At 38.7% G+C, this 23,202-nt stretch overlaps 2 protein-coding genes across 8 annotated transcripts in view; one reads left to right on the top strand and one right to left on the bottom strand.

Moving 5' to 3' along the window:
* KDM4C (lysine demethylase 4C) overlaps positions 1-23,202 on the top strand; it is a 255,205-nt gene that overhangs the window by 107,447 nt on the left and 124,556 nt on the right. For all 7 annotated transcript variants that reach the window (XR_008441497.1, XM_054004325.1, XM_054004330.1 and 4 more), the window contains one exon: positions 20,716-20,909. Coding sequence is in view for 6 of the 7 variants with exons in the window: in XM_054004325.1 (XP_053860300.1) it covers positions 20,716-20,909 (194 nt within the window). In the remaining variant the exon portion in view is untranslated. The remainder of the gene's footprint in view (positions 1-20,715; positions 20,910-23,202) is intronic.
* On the bottom strand, positions 8,084-9,136 carry LOC128822577 (E3 ubiquitin-protein ligase Topors-like). Its single transcript, XM_054004336.1, has 2 exons — positions 9,069-9,136; positions 8,084-8,630 (listed from the first exon to the last, which is right to left on the bottom strand). The coding sequence occupies exons 1-2, from the start codon at positions 9,072-9,074 to the stop codon at positions 8,172-8,174; spliced, it is 465 nt and encodes a 154-aa protein (XP_053860311.1). The 5' UTR covers positions 9,075-9,136; the 3' UTR covers positions 8,084-8,171.

Here is a 23,202-nt window from a genome sequence, read left to right as displayed (position 1 = left end):
TATGTTAATCCCAGTACAAATATGAAAAAATCACTCAGGCAATCTATGAATATATTTAAGCTAGCATCACAATTAAATTTTTATGTCTAGTGGAAGTGAACTTCCAGATTGGGGTCTTTAAGAACAGTTTAGAATATGATAACAATTTTTTTTTTTCTCTTCTTAATATTAGAGTGGGCAGCTGGGTAGGTCAAATGAGGAAAAAGACATAAGGAGGCCATACATGTAATTCTACGGATATTAATCAGAACTGAAAACCCATATAATAGGAATGAATTAGGCATATTTTTTTTCTAGAGGCCAATGCTGAGTTCAAAAGCATAAGGCCAAGAAAGGATATACAATAAAAGAGTTTACTTCTTGTGCAGTAGAAATAGACATCTTGATTCTGCTTTCATTTTGTGACTAGAACCACTTGCTTGATGTTGCAATTCTGCTTGTTAAGATTCCCATAAACGGAGCATCAATAAAATTTCAACCCAGTTAAAACCTGTGCCTAAAAAACCAGGAAAAATAGATAGTTTTTTGTAGTTGAAATATCCTGCTTGGTATCTTTTTTTTTTTTTTTTTTTTTCCAATTACCTCCATAATCAGCCTGAAAGAAATATACATTAGAAGGAAATGAACCTCACAATCCAGACCTCATTTGGTAGGTACTGAACAAAAGAGGTTATTTGTGTGAATTCCTGTGGTAATTGCAGGCCTTTGTTGGATGATGTTTCATTTAACTTGATACTGTATGAAGAATGTGAACTTTTAATAGGGTTTTTTAGCTCTCTGTTTACTGCAGTTGACATTTTCCATAGGAATGTTGTCCTTGGAAAAGAAGACATAGCATACAATAAATCCAGCCCTGTGCCTTCTGTAGATGTCTGCAATAGTGAAGAAATTGGAAGGGGTGATTTTGTCTTTTTAGCATAAAGGGTAGCAGGTATATTATTTGCTGGGTAAATGTTTCAGAGAAAAATGATTTCAGGAAGATGGGCATCTAGTTTTAGAAAGGTCAACTTTAACTACATTTTTGTCCTGTAGCACAAACACTTCATACACACTTGCAATTAGTTTGTATGAATGCAGTGTTCCTGACCCAGGCTGCAATAATTGTTTTTGGTTTAACTTAATTTTTCTTCTGTTTGTGACTCTCTTGACCCCAGTTTTACTTACCCCTTAAGATACCTGTGTTCACAAAACTTTTGATTCTGCAAGGCAAAGTGCATCCTTAGTTTCCATCCTCAGTCAATAGAAGCTGAAGAATCTTTGGAGGCAATTTATCAATGAATTAAAATGCATTAATTCCCAGTCCTTCTATCTTCCCTGATGGAATTTCATGATGTACAAGTCTTGAGTTTAAATTGCCAGTTCTTTTCCAATAGGTTGGTTACAGCTGAAAAGAACATCAAGTGATATTCCCCTTTTTTGTGTCACGTCCTTCCCAGCGGCAGGTTTAGTGTTCACTGCATGTGTCTATTAAGCATTAATTCTCTAACTGTATTTAGTAAGAGAGAGCAATATGGTACGTACTAGTGCAAGAATCTTAATTCCTACAAAACATATGGCATAGAATTATCTACTTAGAGATGGAACAATCTGATAATGATTTGGTGGAGTGACATCTGCGCAATAAAATAAGGTGCTGATCACACTGGAAAAGTAAATGCAGAAGTTGTATATAAAGTATTCTGACATCACCAGAAAGCCATTATCATTCCTCCATGGAATGTTAAAATTTAATGATCTAATTTGGTCTTATCACATGCAATATAAATAAAAAATAACCCTATTAAGGGCTCAGAGACCCTGCTGAACACAAAACTTCTAAATGGTATTTTCTAGGATTTGGACTTACATATGTTTAACAGGAAATAAGGGAATAAATTTAGGAGAACAATAAAAATTCCGTGGTCATTTCCATCCTTTATTGAAAATGTTTGCATATGCAGTTCTATGCTTTCTATAGTTTAATTTCTTCTCCTGATAGTTGGCCCTACTATCAGGATATGTGACTAACATCAGTCTTCACTTTTGCCAAAAACCACAAGGACATAATTATAGCTTTTGCCTGAATGAAATGCCAGTGGTGATTCAATGAGGACAGTATAAAGTGTATTCATGTTAGAATGCCAGATCCGAACTTGGAGAGAAAGCTTCTGCAAATCAGAAGATAGACTTGTATTTCCCAAATTTAGGAAAGTCTGCAAGGAAGCACCATTTTATTTTGTGCACAATTGAATATCAAGATGGCAGAGCTTCTGTTTTAGGCTTCGCAGTTGAGGATTTCCCTTCCTTCATCAAATTTTCAAAATGGAATGGAAATACCTGGAAATTTGGACACTGCATGGAAGTTGAACTGAATTCTGTTTCTCAAGTTGCAATTCTTAATTAAAACTATTAGAGAATGTAAATTATTGTTTTCTTTAATTGAACTGTTTTGACTTTTTAGACATGCAGCAAGGAAGGAAAAGATCTAGTGAAATGATGGAAATGTGTAACAAATTCTGATTATTCTGCTTTAAGTTAAGTACTATGTTAAAGTAGTTGACTGATAGAAATGGTTTAATTATCTGGTTGCATGGAAAACTTCCTTAGTGCAAGTCTTTAAGAGCACATTTGATGGCATTATTTGGGTTTTGCAATACTGAATCTATATAAATTGTATTTAATGTAGTAATGTAGTCAATAGTCAATACTATTTCTTATTGATCCTTTTCACTCTTCTTTTAAATCTCATTTTCCCTTCTCAGTTTACTGTGACAAACAGAAACAGCCAGGAAAAATGGCTTTTGCATTTCTTAATGGAAAGGTACTGCTGTTGACAGTTTTTGGTTTTGTGTTTCGTTTTTTTTTTTTTTTTTTTTTTTTTTTTTTTTTTTTTTGTTTGTTTGTTTGTTTGTTTGTTTTTGTGGGGTTTTTTTTTGTCTTTTTTTTTTGTTTTGGTTTTTGTTTTGTGTTTTTTGTTTTTTTTTTTTTGTTTTTGTTTTTGTTTTTTTGTTTTTGGATGTGGTGTTTGTTTAAACCAGAAATACAAAATACCGTTTGTTAGAATGAGGTTGAATTATGTTAGATGGGTCTTCACTCCCTGCTAACCTATAGAATTGATACAAGCTTGTTTAATGATAGATTTCAGGCTTGCTGCAAGTGGGTATAGAACATTTCATAGAAATATATGGAACAGGTGGAAGCTAATACAGAGTTGATCGAGAAATCTCTTACACTTTTTTGGCATTTTCTTTGTGGCTAGTAGACTTTTCACAGATTAAAAAGCAACTGGGATATCATACAGCACTATTAGTTCAGTCTTATCAGTTCTGTCCCTGCCAAATCAAGCCTCCGTAGAGGCTTCTCAAGGGGAAGGTATGTAACATAACATTATTCTGCATGAAATGCAAACAAGATATTTCTGTGAAGTCAAAGACTTTAAATTTCAATTGCTCTTTTATTTTTTTAAGGTGGGATAAAATGATTTTTAAATGGACTAAAAATCAGCAAAATAATGCATTTTGTAGTTTTTAAGTAAGAATCTCAGTAATGTGAAATCCATGCATAATTTCTTGTGTCTATCTGAATAAAATATTCATAAGGATCTTACAGCTTTGGAACACACTCTTTTTCTTTCTGGCAGGTTTTTTTGCACTCTTTCAAAATCCTTAGTTAAAACTATTGATATTTAATATTCTAGGTAAGCTAGTTATGAAGAGGTAAATCTAATCACCTGTCTTTAAGAAAATCAAACAGTTACTCTTAATGAGCTATTTATCTCAGTTTTGGGGGCGGGGGTGAAACTAACCCAGAGGAAGCTAGACAAATTTTTGTTTCTTCATGTAGAAGCTTCATTACTTTTACTAGACTTTATGACTAGAGAAGTTCTTTATCTTCTGGCAGTGTTGTGGGAAAATATCTCCTATTAATTTGGCAGGAAAATTGAATAAGTAGCACATCATACTGTCACTCTCATAAGCAGAATCCTGATCTTTTGTCAAAACATAAGGAACAATTCGCTGATGGCAATTCTGATTACTTTAGAAAGTAATTATTGAAAGAAGGCATATAGATCTCAAACGATCCTTTTATCTCTTACAGCTACCCAAAAGGAGTAATGATAAAATGACATATATTCTTTGTTGTGTTCTGGTTAATAAAAAAGGAAAAGAGCTTAAACTAAGCATACTGTTCGGCAAGAGTAAAGTTGTCATAACTTTGTCATAAGTGTGATGCCTTTTGAATCTATATGCTACAGAAGATCAGCATTTTTGGCAAATCCTCATTGCATTTTAACTCTTTCTAGAGAAGTCTGTAACCCTTCTTTGTCCATTTATACAGCCTTTTGCCCTACCCATAAGAGGAAAGTATTTTAAAAAAGTTTTCCAGCTAAGTTAATTGTATGCTGATTTAAAAATACTATAGCATAGTGAAAGAGGTTTTAGTTTAAGAACACTTGGCATGTCAAGAGTGATTCCTAACTATTTGCTGATGAGGACAAAACTCTCTGAACACATATGTTCCCAACCTCCACTAAGGAGTTGTGTTGGTTTCAGTGTATATAAACTGGTATAAACATGTTAATGGTGCAGTTGCCTAGCCAAGGAAATGATGATACTTCTCTGGTTTGCAACCACATGTATCTCTGGTCATACTACCTTCCCGGATCTGGAGAATGGCTGGAGGATCTGCATGAATGTAGGAGTGTGGGAGAAAGACCATGGATGTATGTGGTCATCTCTTCTTTTACATAGATTAATATCGGAACCCAAGGTGTCCCTCAGACACTTTTGGATGTTCCGGGTCCGGGTCAGAAGCATCTGAGACCCTGGCAGGCAGCCAGAAACCCCTGTGGTTTTGAATTTGATCCATAGAACAATTTACCAACCTTGCAGGAAGAACAAGAAATCACAAAAGTTTAGATATTATAGTAGAAGTAGTCACAAAGTGAAAGGAAGGATTTTTGAGTGCTGTACAGGGGGGTTTTAGGCCTTGTACAGAGGGGTCTGAGTTTTGTACATGGGGGTCAGAAGTTCTAAGATGGAGGGATTTGGGCGTGCCCTGTCCTTCTTTCTCCTTCCTATCCTCCATGTTCTTGGTGATGTTGGCACTCACAGACTGGTTTAGAGTAGAAAGTCACTGTTCAATATAGGTAATAGGCATTGGGGAAAAACTATAAACATTTAATACACAATGTGTGATATAAAAGATGGCACCAGCCCTTGGGTGGGAGAGACAAAAAGAGAGAGAGATGGAGAGAGACGCAGAGGGAGAAGGAGTCAGAGAGAATGTCAGGGAGTGTGTGTGCCTTGAGATAACATGCAGTAAACTAAACTACCTTGAGACCCGATGACTGAAGACTACTGAGTCTTTCTTTGAAGGCCCAGGTTGAGAGGAGAGACTTTACCACCTCCCGGGGTCACCCCAATCTGGGTGTGAGCCCTGTCAGATTAACACAGGTTTTGGTTCTAAAATTATCTTTGTATCCTGTCCTATGGGGTAATAATTCTCTGAAATATTGAACATCTTTTGTTCTGTATTTCCCATTCTGTATTTCTTTCTTGTTCTGTGTTAGTCCTATCTAATGCAGATCAACATGAATCTCAGAATAAAATCAGAAAAAGTTTAATTTGTACTTTTAATTGTCAATGTGGTGTTTAATGCTACAAGATACTTCTTGGACCAGTAATTTCACCATCTAGCCCACCTCTGAATTGGCTAATGACAAGTCATTGTTTTTATTCCAAGTTATACTGGTATTTGAATATATTAGCTCTATTAGTAAGACAAAGAATAATGGTTTGAGACAGTTCATGTTATAGACTAGTTTAATAAAATAAATTACACCAAAAACATAGCAAGCAATTCTGGTACCCTAGTAAATGGTTTTCAGTTTCTTATGTAGTGATGAGCCTGCATGCCCCTCCTTGAGCTCTTTACAGCAATTTTGCATGCATTCTTAGCTATTGTAACACTTGCTAATACTTAGTTTGTTCTGCTTCTCATTCACTTTTATAGGCTGATGAATATATAAACAAGTTAAATTGATTTATCTGATGTTGCTGCAGAATTAGTGTGTTTTATTTTTACTGTTTTCTGAAAAACTTAAGTGCAGTAAAGCACAGTGAAGTAATGTTCATTTTCCCAATCTTAGGGCATAATAAATTATCTGAGTTAAGAGGAATGCTGGTCATCATCTTGTGTAAGGACCTTCATGTGTACATTTAGCTTGCCATCCAGGAACTGTAATTTGGCTTTTTTCTGCGTTTCAGTGCATTCTTCATCCATATTTTATAGAAGGTAATCAGTCATAACTTCATCACAACTGTTAGAAGGGTAAAGGGTCCAGTAGATGGTCTTGCCTTATTTTGACATGTTAATTCTGCACAACCAAGTACCTAGGGAGGTGGTAGAGGGAAGAAGATTACCTTCTGCTTCTGTTTTCTTCAGGGTACTGAAGGCCAAGTATGGTGATTAGATGTACAGACAATTGCCCAGTCCACGTTCATTGTCACAGTGAAAAAGTTTCATCTCATGCTTAAATGGAATTTAATGAAATGCAGTGCATTTCGCTCTGTATACATTGCCTCCCATTCTGCCACTGGGCTCCTCCAAGAGGAGTCAAGCTCCTTTTTCTTTACTCACTGCATCTGGTGTTTACAAACAATGATGAGATCCCCATGTACCTTCTCCTCTCCAGGCTGAACCATTGCAGCTCTCTCAGATTTTCCTCAAAGGGGACAGAATTCAGTTCCTTTAGCATGTTTGTGGCCTTTCCCTGGGCTCTCTCCAGTAGCTCCTCATCTCTCCTGGGGAGGAGAGTCCAGAGCTGAATACAGCACTCTGGGTCTGGTCAGGGGAGCAGTTAGGATCCCTCCCTGTCCTGTTGGCAGCACTCCCAGTGCCCCCAGGAGCCTCTTTGCCTTTTGGCCACAGGGCACACCACCGGTGTCATTTGTATGTTGATGTCCTCAGGACCTCCAGGCCCTTCCCTGCCAAGTGGAGACGGATGCCACAGGAATGCAGTGCAGAGGCCTCACTGGCTGTGGGAACTCTGCCAGCAGGCTGGGGACCCATGTGGGATGTGGGATAAGAGTCTGTGCAGCTGCCCCAGCACAGCAAAAGGGGATTGTAGTGCAGCTTGTGGAAATATTCAGATATGGTGCTGGTGTATGTGGGGAAATGATTGAAAGTGGGGGACTGCGATGGGCCCAGTAAGACTTAGAGATAGAGAGGAGTGGGAAACCTATGTTTTGCTTGCATGCCACTCTGCTTCTTGGGTGGCTCCTGAAGTCCTGGGATGCTTGGAGTTTTGAGCTTTGCTCTGCAAAAAACGCCAAGCCAAAGTGTGCAGGTCAGCAGATGGTCCTCAGCAGTATCTTTTGTGAAGCCTGAACCCAGCCCTCTCCTGCATTCCAGCCGGGTTTGGGCCGGGGGAGTTGAGCTGCTGCTGTACAGAAGGGTCAGAGAGGGGTCAGAGGGCTCAGACAGGGGGATCTCCTTCGGATGCATAAAGGGGGTCGGTGTTGGTTTGTTCCCCACTACTACAGGCAGCGATGCTCTGGTGCTTGGAGAGGGAAAGCTTCGGGAGGTCAAGTGAAAGAGGCTCTGTTGCAGCATTTATATAAAGAAGTTCACAGCACGTTCCAGGCATTCTCCCCTTTTGTTTTCCTACACTAACAAAGCACTGTTAGAAAGCACTGCTTGAAGTAGCTTCCTTTGGTTTTGAGAAAATCATGCTTTGAAAAGCTTCTGGATCAGTGTCCACAAAGCCAATGATTTTCCAGCACCAATGAAAGCTCGGGTTCTTTCAGCTGGAGAACGCTAGCCAGGAACTGAGATCCATTCACCCACTTACCACCCTCTCCTTACTAGAGAGGAGTGTTGGGAAAAAAAAAAAAAAAAAAGATAAACATTTTGGGTTGAAATAAGAACACTTTAATAATTTTTAAAATAGCAATACTATTATAGCAATACTACTATTTAAAAAATAGCAATACTACTACGCCAGAGAGACAGAGATAAAATAAGACCTCCATCGAATTAGTGTATTCACATGCAATGTACGAAGATGCTGCGAGAGACGTGTGCTTTGCAAAGCCTCTGGATGCTCATTCCAAGCACATGAGGGCCGTAAGCCGCGCCCCCAGGCTGGCAGGTCCACCGGCAGGGCGGGTCGAGCGCTGCGCTGCAGCCTATCGGGCAGAGGTGTCAGAGGTTCTTGGAGCTCTCTCTCCGTCCCCTGGCGGCCGCCCCCTTCTCCTGGCAGCGGGACGGCGGTGGGGCCGCGGGCGCAGGTGGTAGCGCCAGCGCGGGGATGTGCCGAGCACGCTCTGCGCGGCCGCGGCGCTCTGCTGGCAGCCGGGCGGGCCGAGCACGTACTCCTGGTAGTCGTCGTCCGCCCTGACCGTGTGCAGGATGCGGCCGAAGCGCTGCCTGCAGAGCGGGCAGGCGGCGCGCACGGCAGCCCACTGCCGGATGCAGGCGAAGCAGAAGGTGTGCAGGCAGGTGTCCACGTGCGCCGCGTTGTCCACGGCGCCCAGGCAGATGGGGCACAGCCCGGCTGCCGCTGCCTCCCGCTGCCCCCCGCTCGTGGCGGCCGGCGCGGCGGAGCCGCTCTCCCGCAGAGCCTCCGCGGCACCGGGCGCCATGGGCTGCCAAGAGACGGGGCAAGTGCCGGAGCTTCTCTGGCGCCGGGAACCGGGCAGCAGAGAACCCAGAGCGTGAGCAGAGAGGGGGGACAGGGCCGGCAGAGACCCGAAAGGTCCCCGTGTGGGGCAGAGAGGGGAGACAGGGCCCTCCCGAAAGGTCTCCGTGTGGGGCAGAGAGGGGAGACAGGGCCCGCCCGAAGTGGGGCAGAGAGGGGAGACAGGGCCCGCCCGAAGTGGGGCAGAGAGGGGAGACAGGGCCCGCCCGAAGGGTCTCCTTGCAGGAAAAGGAGACCTTACTGGAAAGTGACCGAGCCGCCCCTCAGCTGCCTTCGACACCTGCCTCCCGCTCCGTTCCCCCAGGCGTGCTGCTCCCCATTCCGGGAGAAATCTCCCTTCCACACTGCTCCGCCCAGCCAGTGGGACTCAGCTGGCACAGGGTACCTGCATGAGGCGGTCCGGGAAGGAGGAAGTGGCTGGGAGCCCTCAGTGGTGCTGTGGGGCACTGCCAGTGCAGGGCCTGGGTCCTGCTGAAGGCCGCACGCTGGGCCGAGTGTGCAAATACAGGAGCCTGTGGCACCTGGCTGTTGCCTGGTGAGCACAACAAACAGCCCAGAGGGAAAAGACCCTGCTCCACGGCGTGTCAGATGTCTTTTGGTGGCCTGAAACTCCTCAGTTTGTCAGGTCCTGTGGTGAGTCTGGTGCTGCTGTGTACTTTCCAGGGTGAACCGACCCAACTCTCTCAGCTTTCCCTCATAAGAGAGACACTCCTCTTCCTTCACCGTGTTTGTGGCCCTTCCTGGGCTCTCCCTAGTAGCTCCTCATCTCTCGTGGGCTGGAGAGCCCAGAGCGGGCACAGCACTCCAGGTGTGGCCTCACAGGGCAGGGGAGAGGGCACGATTCCTCCGTGTCCTGCTGGCAGCACACCCAGTGAGCCTGGCAGAGAACTGGGGTGCTCACCACTGCCCTGTGTTCTTCCTGGGCCTTTCTGGTTGAGCCGCTGTTGGTTCATGGGGTTTTTCCTCCCCAGGTGCAGTGCATGGAATCTCCTTTTGTTTAACTGCATGTTGGCGTCTTTCTCCAGCCATTTAAATAACATTGTTAAAACAGTTTTTTTGAAAAAGACAAGTGAAAAAGCAATCATAAAAATGTCTAGATTAAAAGGTACAATAAAGGTGGAAGAATGATCTTTTCCTTCAAGGGAGACCAGAGGAAAGAAGAAAAAGAATGTAGAACCTAATTTTCATTCTTCTTGAAGGCGAAATGGTGAAGGAGTTGGTGTTCGGTCATATTCTTTGCAGGGTAAAACAAAGCAGTTGCACTAGTATGTCATTGGTCTCAAGTATATTTTATATAGATTAGTGTAGCTATATGAATGTATATGTATTGAAAATGCAGTCTTTTGATGGCTGAAACTCTCTTCTCTGAGAAAGTTGTGCATTTTATGTTAAGAACTACCCCAGTATGCCCATCTAGATGTAAATCCTATTTGAGACAAGGCATTTTTAACCTACTGACTAACTGTTCATAAAGGTTGTGTCCTGTCTTAGGCAGAAATTTACATTAAAGCAACAAATTTCCCTTAGCTCATTTAAAATTAAAACACATCTTTTGCAATAAAGATTTAATGTTAAAGGTGATAGACTCCAGGTAGCATGCAACACAATGGTAGCTTGGTGACAGTTAATAATAATCAGGATAATTTAAAAACATTTTCATGAAAGCTTTATGATAGGAAGTCAGGGTGAGTGATTAAAAAAAAAGTGATTTGACAAAATAATTGACAAAAAGGAGGGAAGGGAAAAGCCTGAATTGTCAATATAGTTTTTCCTTTATTTCTTTCTTTGCTTGAGTGAAACGAAATTCTGTTGCTGTGAATGGTCTGTCATTTTTTTTCATTAGAGTTTAAATTGAATGCAATCTCTATTTGCATTGAGCTTTTCTTTTTGTCTGTCATATTTGTTGGTTGGAAACTCATATTTTCTAGGAATAAGTTCAATTTTCCATGACTATTGGCAGATGTTTCTCTAGGATCTTTAGTGACAATGATATATTTGTTGATAACCCAGGGCTTGCTAAAAAAGACTTTGTTCCTCATCAGTGAGTCTGGTCTTTTGTTAGAGAGCTTTAGTCAACAGAAGCGCATACTCCATTTCTTCCAAAAATGTCTAAGGGTATTTTCACTCATTTTGAATGCATACTTCAGTCAATAATTTTTTGTTTGCTTCAGTTACTCTTCTCTCTTTGTGGTAAGTGAAATACATAATGCTCTGGCTTCCTTGATTCCTGTTTTTGCAAGTTATATATTTGAGTGTCTTTAATAGTTGAACTTGGTCTTCCAAGATAGTAGCCATAATAGTTTCATTGTTTCATTCCTAAATGTTGTTGCTGTTTTTGTGCTCAACTTGCCGCTTTACTACCCTGATAGTAACATTTGAGGAGTTTAGTTCATAGGCCTGCAAGATGCCTTATAGCAAGAGCATGTCAGTGTCTTCACTGGAAAAATGGAATTTACAAGCAGATTTTATTTATTAGGGGAAAAATTGTAGAGAATTCTGCAGTTCCTGTCTTACTGACATTTTGTGCTACTTTCTCTTCCTCTCCTATCCTCTCAAACCTCAACAACCTTTGTTACAAAGCCTCTCTTCCCAGTGTCTCAAAACAGCTTCAACAAAGCACTGTTCACAGCTGCATGGTTTCTGTCACTTAACACTAACAGAAACTCTTGCTTTTGAAGTTCCTCCAGAATTGGTGCTTTTTCTTTGCATTGTTCTGGGCAGGTTTGCCTCTTTTTTGCTTTTTTTGAGGGTTGGAGATATGAGATTTTTTTGTTGTTGCTGTTGGTTTGGTTTTGGTTCTTTTTTTTTTTGTTTGTTTGTCTGTTTGGTTTTTTCCCTTGGTTTGTATTTTGTTTCGTGTTGTGGTTTTTGTTTTTGTGCTGTCTTTTGTATAGTTTTCTTTTGTATGTGTGGATTTTTGTTGTTGATTTTTTGTTTGTTTTGTTTTTGTTTTATTTAAATTTGGATGTTTGGGATTTTTTAATATCACGATGCTTCTTTGCTTACTTAGTTTAGATTTAAATAGGACATAGTGTTAGAACATTGCATAGCTAATTTCATTCCTTTCTGTCTTTTGTTAAGGGGTAAGCTACATAAATAGCTGCAAATTATTTAATATTTGTGTTGTTTTTTTACCTTTTAAAATACATGGTAGGACCCCATAATTTCTTTTTCACTAATATTTTTCTGCTGTTCTTTTCTTGCTCTTTAATAGAATTTGAATAGTAGGAGAGTCTTGAAAAAATATTTTAAGAATAGGAAAAAATGATTATGTTTTCCTCTTTTCAGTTTAGAAATCAGGACTTATATGTGAAGCAGGAAACTGAAAATTGAATATGTTCAGTGTCAGTTCTGACTATGGCTTGCCTTGTGACCATAATAAATAAACCTTTCTTTGGCCTAGTTTCTTCTTCTGTGTTATGAGGAAGAAACACAAGTATTTGCAAAGCATTCTGAAATTCCTGGAAGGAAGTTGCTAAAAACTACACATTTTTTCATTATTTATTTGAATGTATATAGGTTTTCTTAATGTTGCTTTACTTTGCTGAGCAAAAGTACAAATAAGGTGCCTTAAACCTGATGGAAGAGTCATTTTCACAAAAAAAAAAAAAAATCAGTAGATTGAGAATCTAGAATAAATCTGCTTGGTCTTAGTTTTTTTAGCCTTATAATTTATGAATTTCAGTTATAAATAATGCTTACCATTTGAAGCAATGAGATTATTGATGTATTAGGACCACTGGTGAATTCATCCTGCAGTTTCACTCAGCATTTAGGAAAGCTACAAGATATACATGAGTGATGAATTTTGGGCATCTCAGTCTTGAAAAAAATTTGCCACACTTTTGCAAGAATTTATCATATGCTTCAGAGAAACTTAATGAATAAGATGGAGTTTTACATGCTTCACATGACACTTGGCCAGAACTTTTCCTTCTGATTGGAATTTCATTTCATTCTTCTCCTTCCCCAGACAGAAGTCGTGTATTGTGATCTACCATTGATAATATTAATTTGCTGGCTTTAGCATCCATTAATACAATGAGCTAGATGCTAAAAGGTGAAACCTGAGAAAAATGTAAAATGAAGTTTTAGAAAATATCAAAATACTTAGAAAAAATACATAGAAAAATATTTTCTGAACTTTAAAAAGTAATTTATAACTTTATAAATATAGGATTAAGTCACTAATCCATTTTCTGTGCTGTGTTTAGGACACAGCAGTGAAGACTGTCCAACAGTTCTGAGGTTTATACAGTAAGAGTATTTAATTTTCAGCATGATTAGTCCCTCAACTTTACCATCTGTAAATGCAACTGTAGTTTTTAATCATGGCAACTAGACTTGGAACTCTCTAAAAATTTGAGTTGTGTGGAAAAAAGATTCAATATACTCATCTGGTTATATTGCCATGAATTGTCAATTATTGTTAAACCCAAACCTAAATCAAAAAAAAAGACTTAGGAAAGTCCTGACAATAATTTGACTTGCTGTATCACACTAACTGGTGATGTTAGTTCAGAGACACATACTGATTGTACCAGAAAATGGCCTTAAGTTATCCAATGGAGCACCAGTCCATTTAAACTGATAAATTGCTATCCAAAATAAAAGAAAATTTCCTATTCCTCAGCTCATTTACTCATACCAGATGTATATTTTCCCTTTAATCTGCAATATGTTGAGTTCTAATTTAAGGTTTTCCCCAGGTTTAGAATGGAATTTTAAAATTGATATCCTGTTGATTTTCTTATGATTCTTGAAAATAGAGAAGGAATGCTTCCTTACTAGCTGTCCTGTTACATTATCTTCTTGCCCTACAATGTGTTACAGGTCTTCCTTTGCTGTAATTAGTGAGCTAAGAATAATGCAGTTCATTGGAATTGCTGTACTTGGGTCATTTGTGAATTCCTTTTTTATGTTTGATAATAGTAAACTTTCTGTTAGTAAATCCATGATAATGACTGTAATGTTTGTACGAAAAAGATAACTTACGTAGTGTGTATGACCTAGTATATGTATTAGGTACTGCACAAGGAGTTATTTTTTATAATGATATATTATATACATTTAAATATATAGGCCCATACATGTTATTGCACAGACTGTTTTCTTACTTTAGGAGCTGTTACAGAATTGGTTAATTTTGATCTGTTGCAGATGGAGATTAATTTCATTAAAATAAATTCTAATTTTGCATGTTCAGAATACTTCCAATTTAAAATACAGGAATTGGTAGGCAGATAAAAATATGGGGTAGAATCTGTTACTTAATGGATCTGAGAAAGTGAAGTCCAAAGGTACTGAGGAAAGAACGGAGAGCTAAGAGAAGGATGGAACAAGAGCAGTTGACACACAGCAGAGAGATAAAGGCTCCAGGAGGGAGTTTCTGTTGTATCGATGTCAGCGATAGATGGAGAAGTGAATGTGAGCAAAACAGGAGAAGGATTCAAGCTAGAAATACAGATTGAATCAGAATAAATAAAAAGAGGTTAATAGTGACTCAATCTTTCAAGGGCTAAGAATAGTGCCATTAAAGATACCACTGAGGGATAAAGAAGAAGAAGAGCTGTGAGGTGGAATATTTAAGAAAAATTGGCGTTATAGTTGTGTCTTGTCACACTGCTTCTGTTGTCCAGATTTCAAAGGAATGGGAAAAAAATGACCACATTTTTGTAACGTTAATTCATGATGATGTAATCAATTCTACATAATACAAACTGAGTCTTTTTTGTAAGAACATGTAGGTGGCATTATGTGTAAACATAAAATAAATTAGGAATAAAGAAAAAAAAGCTAGATATTTTGTAAGGCACTACTTAATATTGAACTCTTTAAAAAATATTGCCGTTTGCTTATGCATATATGAATACAAATAATGAATTTAAGAGGATTTTTATTTTCTACTATATAAAAAGGACCTTAAGGAAGGGTGTTTTGCATTTGTATTTTTGTTGTGTATGACAGGATGTCTCAGAGAAATTAGTGTACTGTCTATGATTTACCAAAAAAGGAAAGCTTGCTTTCTCAATGCTTGTACAGATGGCTAACTGCTGCCAAAGGTTTCTACAACACTGCTTACAAGTTGCCAGAAAGTCTGCGTGAAAATACATCACAGCCTGATTCCATAGCAAAGGACAGTTACTGTTACCAGAATTTATTAAATCCTGTCCTCTTAGCAAACAGTGCCTAGCAAGCACTTCTACTGGCAGTCCACATGAAGCAGTTCCAGTCACAGCACCTATAAAATGTTTCTTATCAAAATGCATTTTTTATATTGTTTGGACATGCTTCGTTGAAAGTATTGTCAGTGGGATATAGTGCATTGTGGATGTCGGTTGTGGAAACAGGATATAAGATGAAACACACGGGACAAAAGGAGCAGGACGTGTTAGCAGATGACCAGCGCAGAGTTAAGCAAACAGTAACTCAGGTCAAGGAAAGGCAGGGATATCCATATATGGTGAACTGTGATGTTATTGGTTAAGCAAGAAGAACAGGGTGTTGCCACATAAGGCAATGTTTAAGGTCCTTGCAGATTGTAGCGTTAAGAGGTCCTATATAAAGGCTATATTGGGCCCAATAAATCGACTTCTCATCATCAATCAGTCATCCTTGCCTCTTGAATCCCAACAAATGGTGCCCCTTTTTGGACATGCTTCATTGAAAGTATTACAAGAGTGGGATATAGTGCATGAAATAATTGATTGCATATAGTTGAAGCTGGTAAGAAGAATCGAAATTATTTAAAATGTTTGTCTCCAATAAATATATCATTGCTACTGTTCTTTGAAGAAAGCTTTAGTCATTATAAGCAGTTATGAAGGAGTAACACTGAAAAAAACCCTTGATTTAATAATTTTAGAGCATACTTATATAACGTAAAGAAGGTTACCAGCCTAATGTTTGCCTCATCCTGCTAATTTGTTGCTTTCGTAAGTGTTTTGTAAAAATCCATTCTCTCTTTATAAAGAAGAGAATTTTCCATGGTTTCCTGTGACTGTTAGCCTCCACATGATGTCCCATAGGAGTGTAATTTACCTACATTGTGCAATTGAATGTGAAGTACAGTTATGTACTTCATACATGCTTTCTCTCTGAAATGATTATGTAAGTGAAGGGGGAAAAATAGCCTAATGAAGTACTACTATTATTCTTCTTCAAATTAAAACTTCAGAAGACTTTTAACTAAAATAAATTTCAGATATAGTGAAAATCACATTTTAATTAACAAAATCCAATACTTAGTGCAAAGTGTTCAAAATCCTTCAGATATTTCAAGCTTAGTATGTTAAATATTTTAACACCCTAAGTAGTATAACAAGTAATGTTTTGGTCGAGAAGATGCTTTTGTGAACACATAAATCAGTTCATATCTTTCAAAAGGCATCAGAGGTATACTTCATTGAACTAAAAAATAAAAATGCAAATCATGAAGACTTGACTCTGGATGTAGATTTCTGTGCTTAAAACTATGCTTCTAAGAAATACTAGTCCTCTACTACTGGTGAAATAATAAACCATCTATTAGCTTTCTGTTGTAGCAAATATTATATTCTCTACAGATGTTTTCATGCTAGTTTTTAAAATCCTGTAATTTATTTGCTTAAAGATCTTTTCATTGTTAAATATTAATATTAAATATTAATGATGAAAAGCTGGAAAGACACATAAATCATGCACTTCCTATTGATATTAAAAATGTTTTATAAATTCTCTTTGTAGGTACATCATGTATTTTAGAATGTGCTTAAGTGTGTGTTTAACTTAATATGTATAAGTATAGAAGCTTGTCGTATATTCTTTTATATTTTCCTTAATCAGAGTACAAAATGGAAAAAAAATTTAAAGCTATAAAATAATTGTTCTCTTTTCCATTCACAAATAGTATGTGTTTGAAAATATCCTTTTGGCTGCCTATGTCTCTCATAGGTGATTTTCTCATATCACAATTATATCTCACATATACTTCTGACAATTAGTTAAAGTTGCTTAAACTTTTTTTCTTATAGTTCATTCTGTAAAGCTTTGCCTTTACGAATAAATTTTAGTTGAATTGCTTACTTTCAAGCTATATATATATGGCAGGATAAATAATAATCGTAGTGGTGGTATGTCCTGGGTTAACTATATGATGCTTTTATCCCCAATTGCCTGTTCTGTTTATGCTGAATAATAAGTTTTGCACCTTTAAGACTTATTCCAGGAGTGAAGGGAGGGAGAAGAAGTGCGGAGTTTTTTTTCAGAAACTGCACTCACTCCTCCACATTCTGCTACTGGACTTTGTTGTCTGCAGATGGACAGACAGCAGGACAGAGCTCTCCTTTCCTTTTAGTTAGTTTTAGCTAGCTGAGGCAAAGAAGTTCCCTGGACTGTGTTTTTTTTTTCCTTTTCTTTGGACCTATTTAAACCTGCTCAGGACTGAACACCCAGAAGAGCAGCAGCAGCTCGCACCTGTGGCCCACTGGGCTGGGCCTGGGCCACGGCATTTCCAGCACCAGAGGGACTGATCAGAGAGTGAGTGAGCTGAGCTGCAGCCCGGGCAGGAGGGGATTTTTCTGAGTTTGTCTCTCTTTTAAAGCGGCAAGAGGTTTCATTGTTTAATATTGTTTAGGTTTGCTTGTTTAATAAATGTTTTTTTCCACTTTTCTCCAAGGAGGTATTTTTCCCCAAACTGTCTGGGGGAGGGGCCAATTGAATCTGCCTTCTAGAGGAACCCCTTTGGTGGTTCTGTCCCAAATTTGGCCTGAACCATCATCACTGATGATGTTAATACTAAGAATTTAATAGTAAGAATTGTGAAGGAGTTAAGTATGCTGCTTGTCATACTAGTCTTTGTTTGAAGAATAAGTATCAAACTAATTCTATTGTCTATAGAAAATAATTGTTTCCAGTACAAAAGTTGTGACATTTATCTGTGGCAACATCAGCTGACTTCTGTAATTGGTAGTCCAATTACTTAGAATTTGCATTTACTTTAAAAAATATTACAAGTTAAAAAAAAAAAAATCACTGAATACTTTAGTAGACAGGGAAATGTCCATTTTGTGTTTTTCCCAGGAGCTTTCTTCAACAAAATCACATTTAGTTTTGTTTTAGAGAGAATCTTTTAGTCACTTTTTCAAGTTAGGAGCAGGAAGTGACATAACTGCCAGCTAGAAGCCAGACAAATGAGAAATGAATTAAAAGTAGTAAAAACCACCACCACCACCAAGAATGGAAGATCCTCCAGATTATTTATCAAAGCAACAGTTTTTGTGTTTGTGGTGTTTTATTTTTCCTTGAATCATTTGAGGAAATATGAGTAGAAATTATTTTCAGAATGTATCTGCTGATGTCATCTGATATGATAATTCCAAGTATTTACGCCCTTCAGTGCCTAGAAGCCTGTCTTCTGTTTTTCAGGGCAGTGATACTGTTGAGCATGATGTTACTGTTACTTTTTACTCAAAAGCATACTTTTAAAGTTGGAAAACTTAAAAAAGATCGACTGTATTTCTAACACCTGCCTGATTTTGTTAATTCTTCGGCAGTAGTGCTATTGAAATTAAATGGAAACTGATCAAAGATTACTGAATGACAGAAATTGTGTCCCATTTGGATGTGATTTGAGTCTTTTAATATCTTATTATCATTCCAGCATAGAATACATTTTATTTCTAGATGTATTTTCTTTCTTAATGCTTCAATGCTTACTTAAGTAATTATTTTTTGTCAAGGCACTGGAAGTCTTGGTGTTTAACAGGAAAATTTTGGCTTTAACCATATTTTCTTATTGGTTTGTCGCAACAGGGCTCAAATGTGGAAAGATTTTGTGCATTAAAGGGAGAGAAAATCCACTGTTGTTTGTCTTTATTTTACAAATTTCAGTTTTAAAAGTTAAAAATATTACTGTGGATTTCTATGCACTTTTCCAGTATACAGAAGTGTCTTCTTTGCTTTTTTTTTACTGCTTATTGTGCCCAATCAAGGACTCTCTGAATGGAACATACTATTTCCAATATGCTTGAGTTTTTTACAGAGTGCATGTATAAGTGTGTATATGCATGTTGTTTGAAAAGGGAACATTCAGATGGTATTTTGGATAAAAACTATAATTAAAGGCAGCTGCATAAAATTACAGTTTCTGTCTTGAAATTTTTTTCCTTCTTTCAATTTCATCCTCCATTAGATGGCAGTATTGTGAATATGCAACATATCAATGTTGACATGTTGAAAGGAAAGCAAGCATTTTTAATACATCTCAGATGCTTTTTCATTATATATCTTATGAATTTAAAGAGGAAAGAAGGGTGAACTAGAAATGATAGATGGAAATAGTAGATAAAGAAATCTGCATTTAATGTGCAGAAACCTAGCTAGTAGGAAAGTAGCATTCAGTCCTTTGCATGTTTCTGCTCGTTTAAAAAAAATGTAATAAAGCTAGCTGTAGTAAACCATAAAGCCAGGCCATTAATTTACCAGATTTTTCTATATACCTCTTCTTACATGAAAAAAATACTGTCTCAGTTTTGTGCTTTAACAGAGTTATTTAGCTATAGCAAAGTTCTTTCAAAGTTTTTTCATGTAAGACTATGTTTTAGCCGATCAATTTGCTTTCAATTTGAAAAAAATTTGCAAAGGTTTTTGTGGCAAGGTTCTGGTAGTATAGAGTTGCTTTAGCAGTGGCTAATAACCACCATCTGTTGATCAGGAGCAGTCCACACACTGGACAGAGTCAAATCCAGCTGACTCCAAAATGAACTTGCTGTTGCCCAAAGCTGAGCCTGTCAGCAGCTCTGGTGGCATTCACGTAATAGCAAATTTAGAAAGAATAAAAATCACTCTGCAGCAGGTGTGAGAGAAAGGAGTGAGAAAAATGTGAAAGAAACATCAGACACTGCAGACACCAGTCAGGAGTGAAGTAAAGCCTGAAAAATGGGTGTGAAGGAAGCTGGTTTTAGTTTTGTTCATTTTTCTCACTGTCATAATCTCTTATTGCTTGACATTAATATAATTTCCTCAAGAGAAGTCAAATATAGTAGTTGGTCAGGGATCTGCCTATCCTTATCTAGACCCTGTCTCCCCCTGTCCTGCTGTGGAGGAGAAAGGGAAAGGGAACTTGATGGACACCCAGCAGTCAGCCAGAATTAACCCACTATAGTAGTTTATTTGCTGTTAGATGTATTGTTTTACTTAATCTGGTTGCCTACTGTCAAGTATTTTTGGGTACTGGGTACAATGGCTTTAATCTGAATATTGACTCAGCATCTACAGTATTTCAAGTGGAGGCTCCTTTGCCTTTTCATGACCATTAAGATTCTGTTCAAACAGGGCAAAAATACTCTACGCCGATGCATAAGAAGAACAATGCAAAATTCTTGGGGGGACTAAAGTCAGGGATTAGATTAAAGTTGATGAGGAAAGTATTATGGGTGATTCTAAAGTCTGCACTGTACAGTGGATTGGATTACATGGATATAGCACACCCTTCCAGACCTCAGACATAATACTCCTCTCTCTTGCTTCCTTTCTACTGCTTGTAGAAAAAAAATGGGGCAAAACTGTAACTTCAGGTGGTACTTGTATGTATTTATGTTTTGAAGAGTTAAGTGCTGGGACTGTAAATGCCTGTAAAGACCTTTGGGTCAACGGGATACTACATGAGTTATTTTTATAAGTTAAATTCTGATGTCACTCAAGGTATGTGCAATCTCTGGATTCAAGGTTGCAAGGTATGCTTAAAATTATCAAAGCCAGCTAATAAAGCAGAAAGAATGCTATAGTTTCTTTTTGTTCTTAATGCATAGGAGTTAATGAAACAATGGAGTGTCCTTAAGACTTTTGGGAATCCTAGTGTGACACATTGGTTCAGATACTGTTTTCTTTTGAATAATCCTTTCCTCTTGAAAATTGAGGGAAAGTGAAAAAGGAAAACACGGATTAAAGTAGAACTGGTTTTTACACGTGGGATTTTTGTTCTGGGCTTTTTAACTACAAAGTGTGGCATATTCCAGTACTTGTCGCTTACAAATGCCTCTCTTGTCTTACAGTGCACTTGTAGGAGAGACATGGTGTCAATATCCATGGATGTCTTTGTGAGGAAGTTTCAACCAGAGAGATACCAGCTGTGGAAACAGGGCAAGGATTTATATACCATTGATCATACAAAACCAACTCCTGAATCAACACCTGAAGTGAACATCTGGCTGCAGAGAAGAAGGAAAATACAGAACTTTCCCAAGAGGTAATTTTGCTTCTTTGCCATCAATTTAATTGTTTTTATATGATACCAGTGTCCTTTCTGTTTTGTTTTGGCCACTTCCTCTGATGTTGTCTTTGTTTTGACCACAACAGATTTTATTTTCTCATAGTAGCAGTGAGGGGGTGGGGCTTCAAGCTGTGTGGTTGTGCCTACATTGTGCTCTACCACACACATCACTGGTGGGGGACAGAAGTAAGGGGATTCTCTGGGAAGGAAGGTGTATGGTGTGCACCCAGGGCCTGAGGGCTATAATGTCCTTTTGTCTCAGAAAGCCTCATGGCTCTGGATTGATTGGATTCAAATGAGCATTTTTTGTGTAGTCACCTGCTTTTATAAACTGTTGTTATTAGTATTGTTGCTGTTACTGTTAATTTTCTTACCTTGTTGCTGTTTCCAGTAAATTGTTATCTCAACCCATAATCTCTGTCTTTTCTATCTCTCCCCCCCGCTCCCTTCCCCCCTCCCCCCCCCTCACTGGAGGTGGGGAGAGGAATGGCTGCATGGATTTTAATTTTCAGCTGGGCTTAAACTGTCACATGTTTTCTTTTAATTAATTTCCTTCAGACAAAAACGTTTTTTCGGTTTTCTGTATTAAGATGAACCTGGGAACACGCCAGTCTTTTTTCAGAGTGACTGTGAAAATTTAACTTAAAAGTTTTGTGTGTACCTAAAAAAGTTAGTGATTATGGAGAACATCAAAATGCATTCAAGTGTGTCACTTAAAATCTCTCTTTAGTAAGGGTTTTTCCAGTATCATTTTCAAGGTATGGATGGTTACCATTGTTTCTAGAGATCACAGTAACCAAAAAACAAAGGAGAATACTCCTAAGAGCTGAAAAGGAGATTAAACAGGAAAAACTTATCATAAAGCTGTGATAGAATCCTACTAGCTGAAATGAACAGGGCTAATGCCTTTATTAATGTTCAGCTCTTTATTGAAAAGATCAGCTGGGCAGGGGGCTCGACGCAGAGCTCGCCCCCGCAGTCGTAGCTTTTCCAGGCAGCCGAAAGGAAGGCGGCGTGCAGAGTCGGTCACTGGAGTCCTCAGCAGCAGCTGTCCTTTCTCCTTCCGTGGCACACCGGTGGCCCGAGGATGAGGAGGCGTGGTGTGCAGAGTCTGTTGCTGAAGTGCAGAACAACAGCTGTCCCCGCTCCTTCCGTGGTGGCAGCACCAGGGCTCTCTGTCTCTATCTCCCTGCTTCTCAGAGCCTAATATAGTCTGTTCTCTCTTAGGTGATGGCGATGGTTAAAAGCCAGTCAGGGGATGTGTTTCCCTCTTCCTCAGCTAGGGCATTTATCTAGACTCCTCTATTGTGTTCAGTTTTTGATTTATATTCATTTTTATCTCCTAAAAATACTCCCATGATCCTAAGGGGTTTCTATTTGCATGTTAGTCTCAGAGTGGCAGCGTGGAGGGGTGGGGGGCCGGTTGTTCCCAGGTAGTTTAAAGAAAACAAACAGAGCAATTAGCTAATTAGCATTTCAATATCGGTCTTTTAGTGTTGCCATGGGAACTAGGAAAGCCCTGACCACGTTTCTGGGGAATACCTGGAAACTATTCATAACAAATCCCTCCTCTATTTCTTTGATCGGGCTTAAGCCCGCATCAACTTACAGTCCTTGGCTTTTGAGGGCTACCTTCTTTTGGCATTTGTATACTTTCACTCAGGACTGAGGGTAATTCTATTGTTCTTTAGGAACCAAGTTGTAACTCCTTTGGCTAAAGGACACTTAGTCTTATTAAACAATTACCAAGTACTTAAACCTTTTCTATGGTACTTTAACTCAGAAACAGTTCTTAACACCTCACTGTATATCAGTCTCTAGCAAGTCTTCCTTAAAGTTAATTTTAGGTCCTCTGGTTTCTTAATTATTGTCCATGCACAAGAGGAGGCGGGTGACACTGTTGGGTCTGGTCTGGCGTCTGGGGGTGGCACTGGTCCTTTAACTCTGGTGACGTGGGTCCAGCCTTTTTCTTGGGTCCGTACCGCAGTGTGTGTGGTGAGTAGTACCTGGAAAGGTCCTTCGAATTTGGGGGTTAATGGAGTGGTAGTGTACCAGGACTTTATCAACACCCAATTCCCAGGACTGATGTGGGCATTGGCGTCCAGAGGGGAAGTTTGGGAGAGATACCCCTTCTTTCGGAGGCCTTCTAGGGATTTTCCTATGACCTCTAAATATTTCTGAGTTGCTGCCTCCCCTTCCAGATAATCTGCTGTAGAAGAGGAAGAGGGAGTTGGGGAGATGGCTGAGGAAACTAAGGGAAGGGACGATG

This window comes from Vidua macroura, chromosome Z (genome assembly GCF_024509145.1).
Source record: "Vidua macroura isolate BioBank_ID:100142 chromosome Z, ASM2450914v1, whole genome shotgun sequence".
Classification (NCBI taxonomy): domain Eukaryota; kingdom Metazoa; phylum Chordata; class Aves; order Passeriformes; family Viduidae; genus Vidua; species Vidua macroura.
Note: the sequence above shows the minus strand (reverse complement) of the source record. Positions and strands in the feature narration are given on the sequence as shown.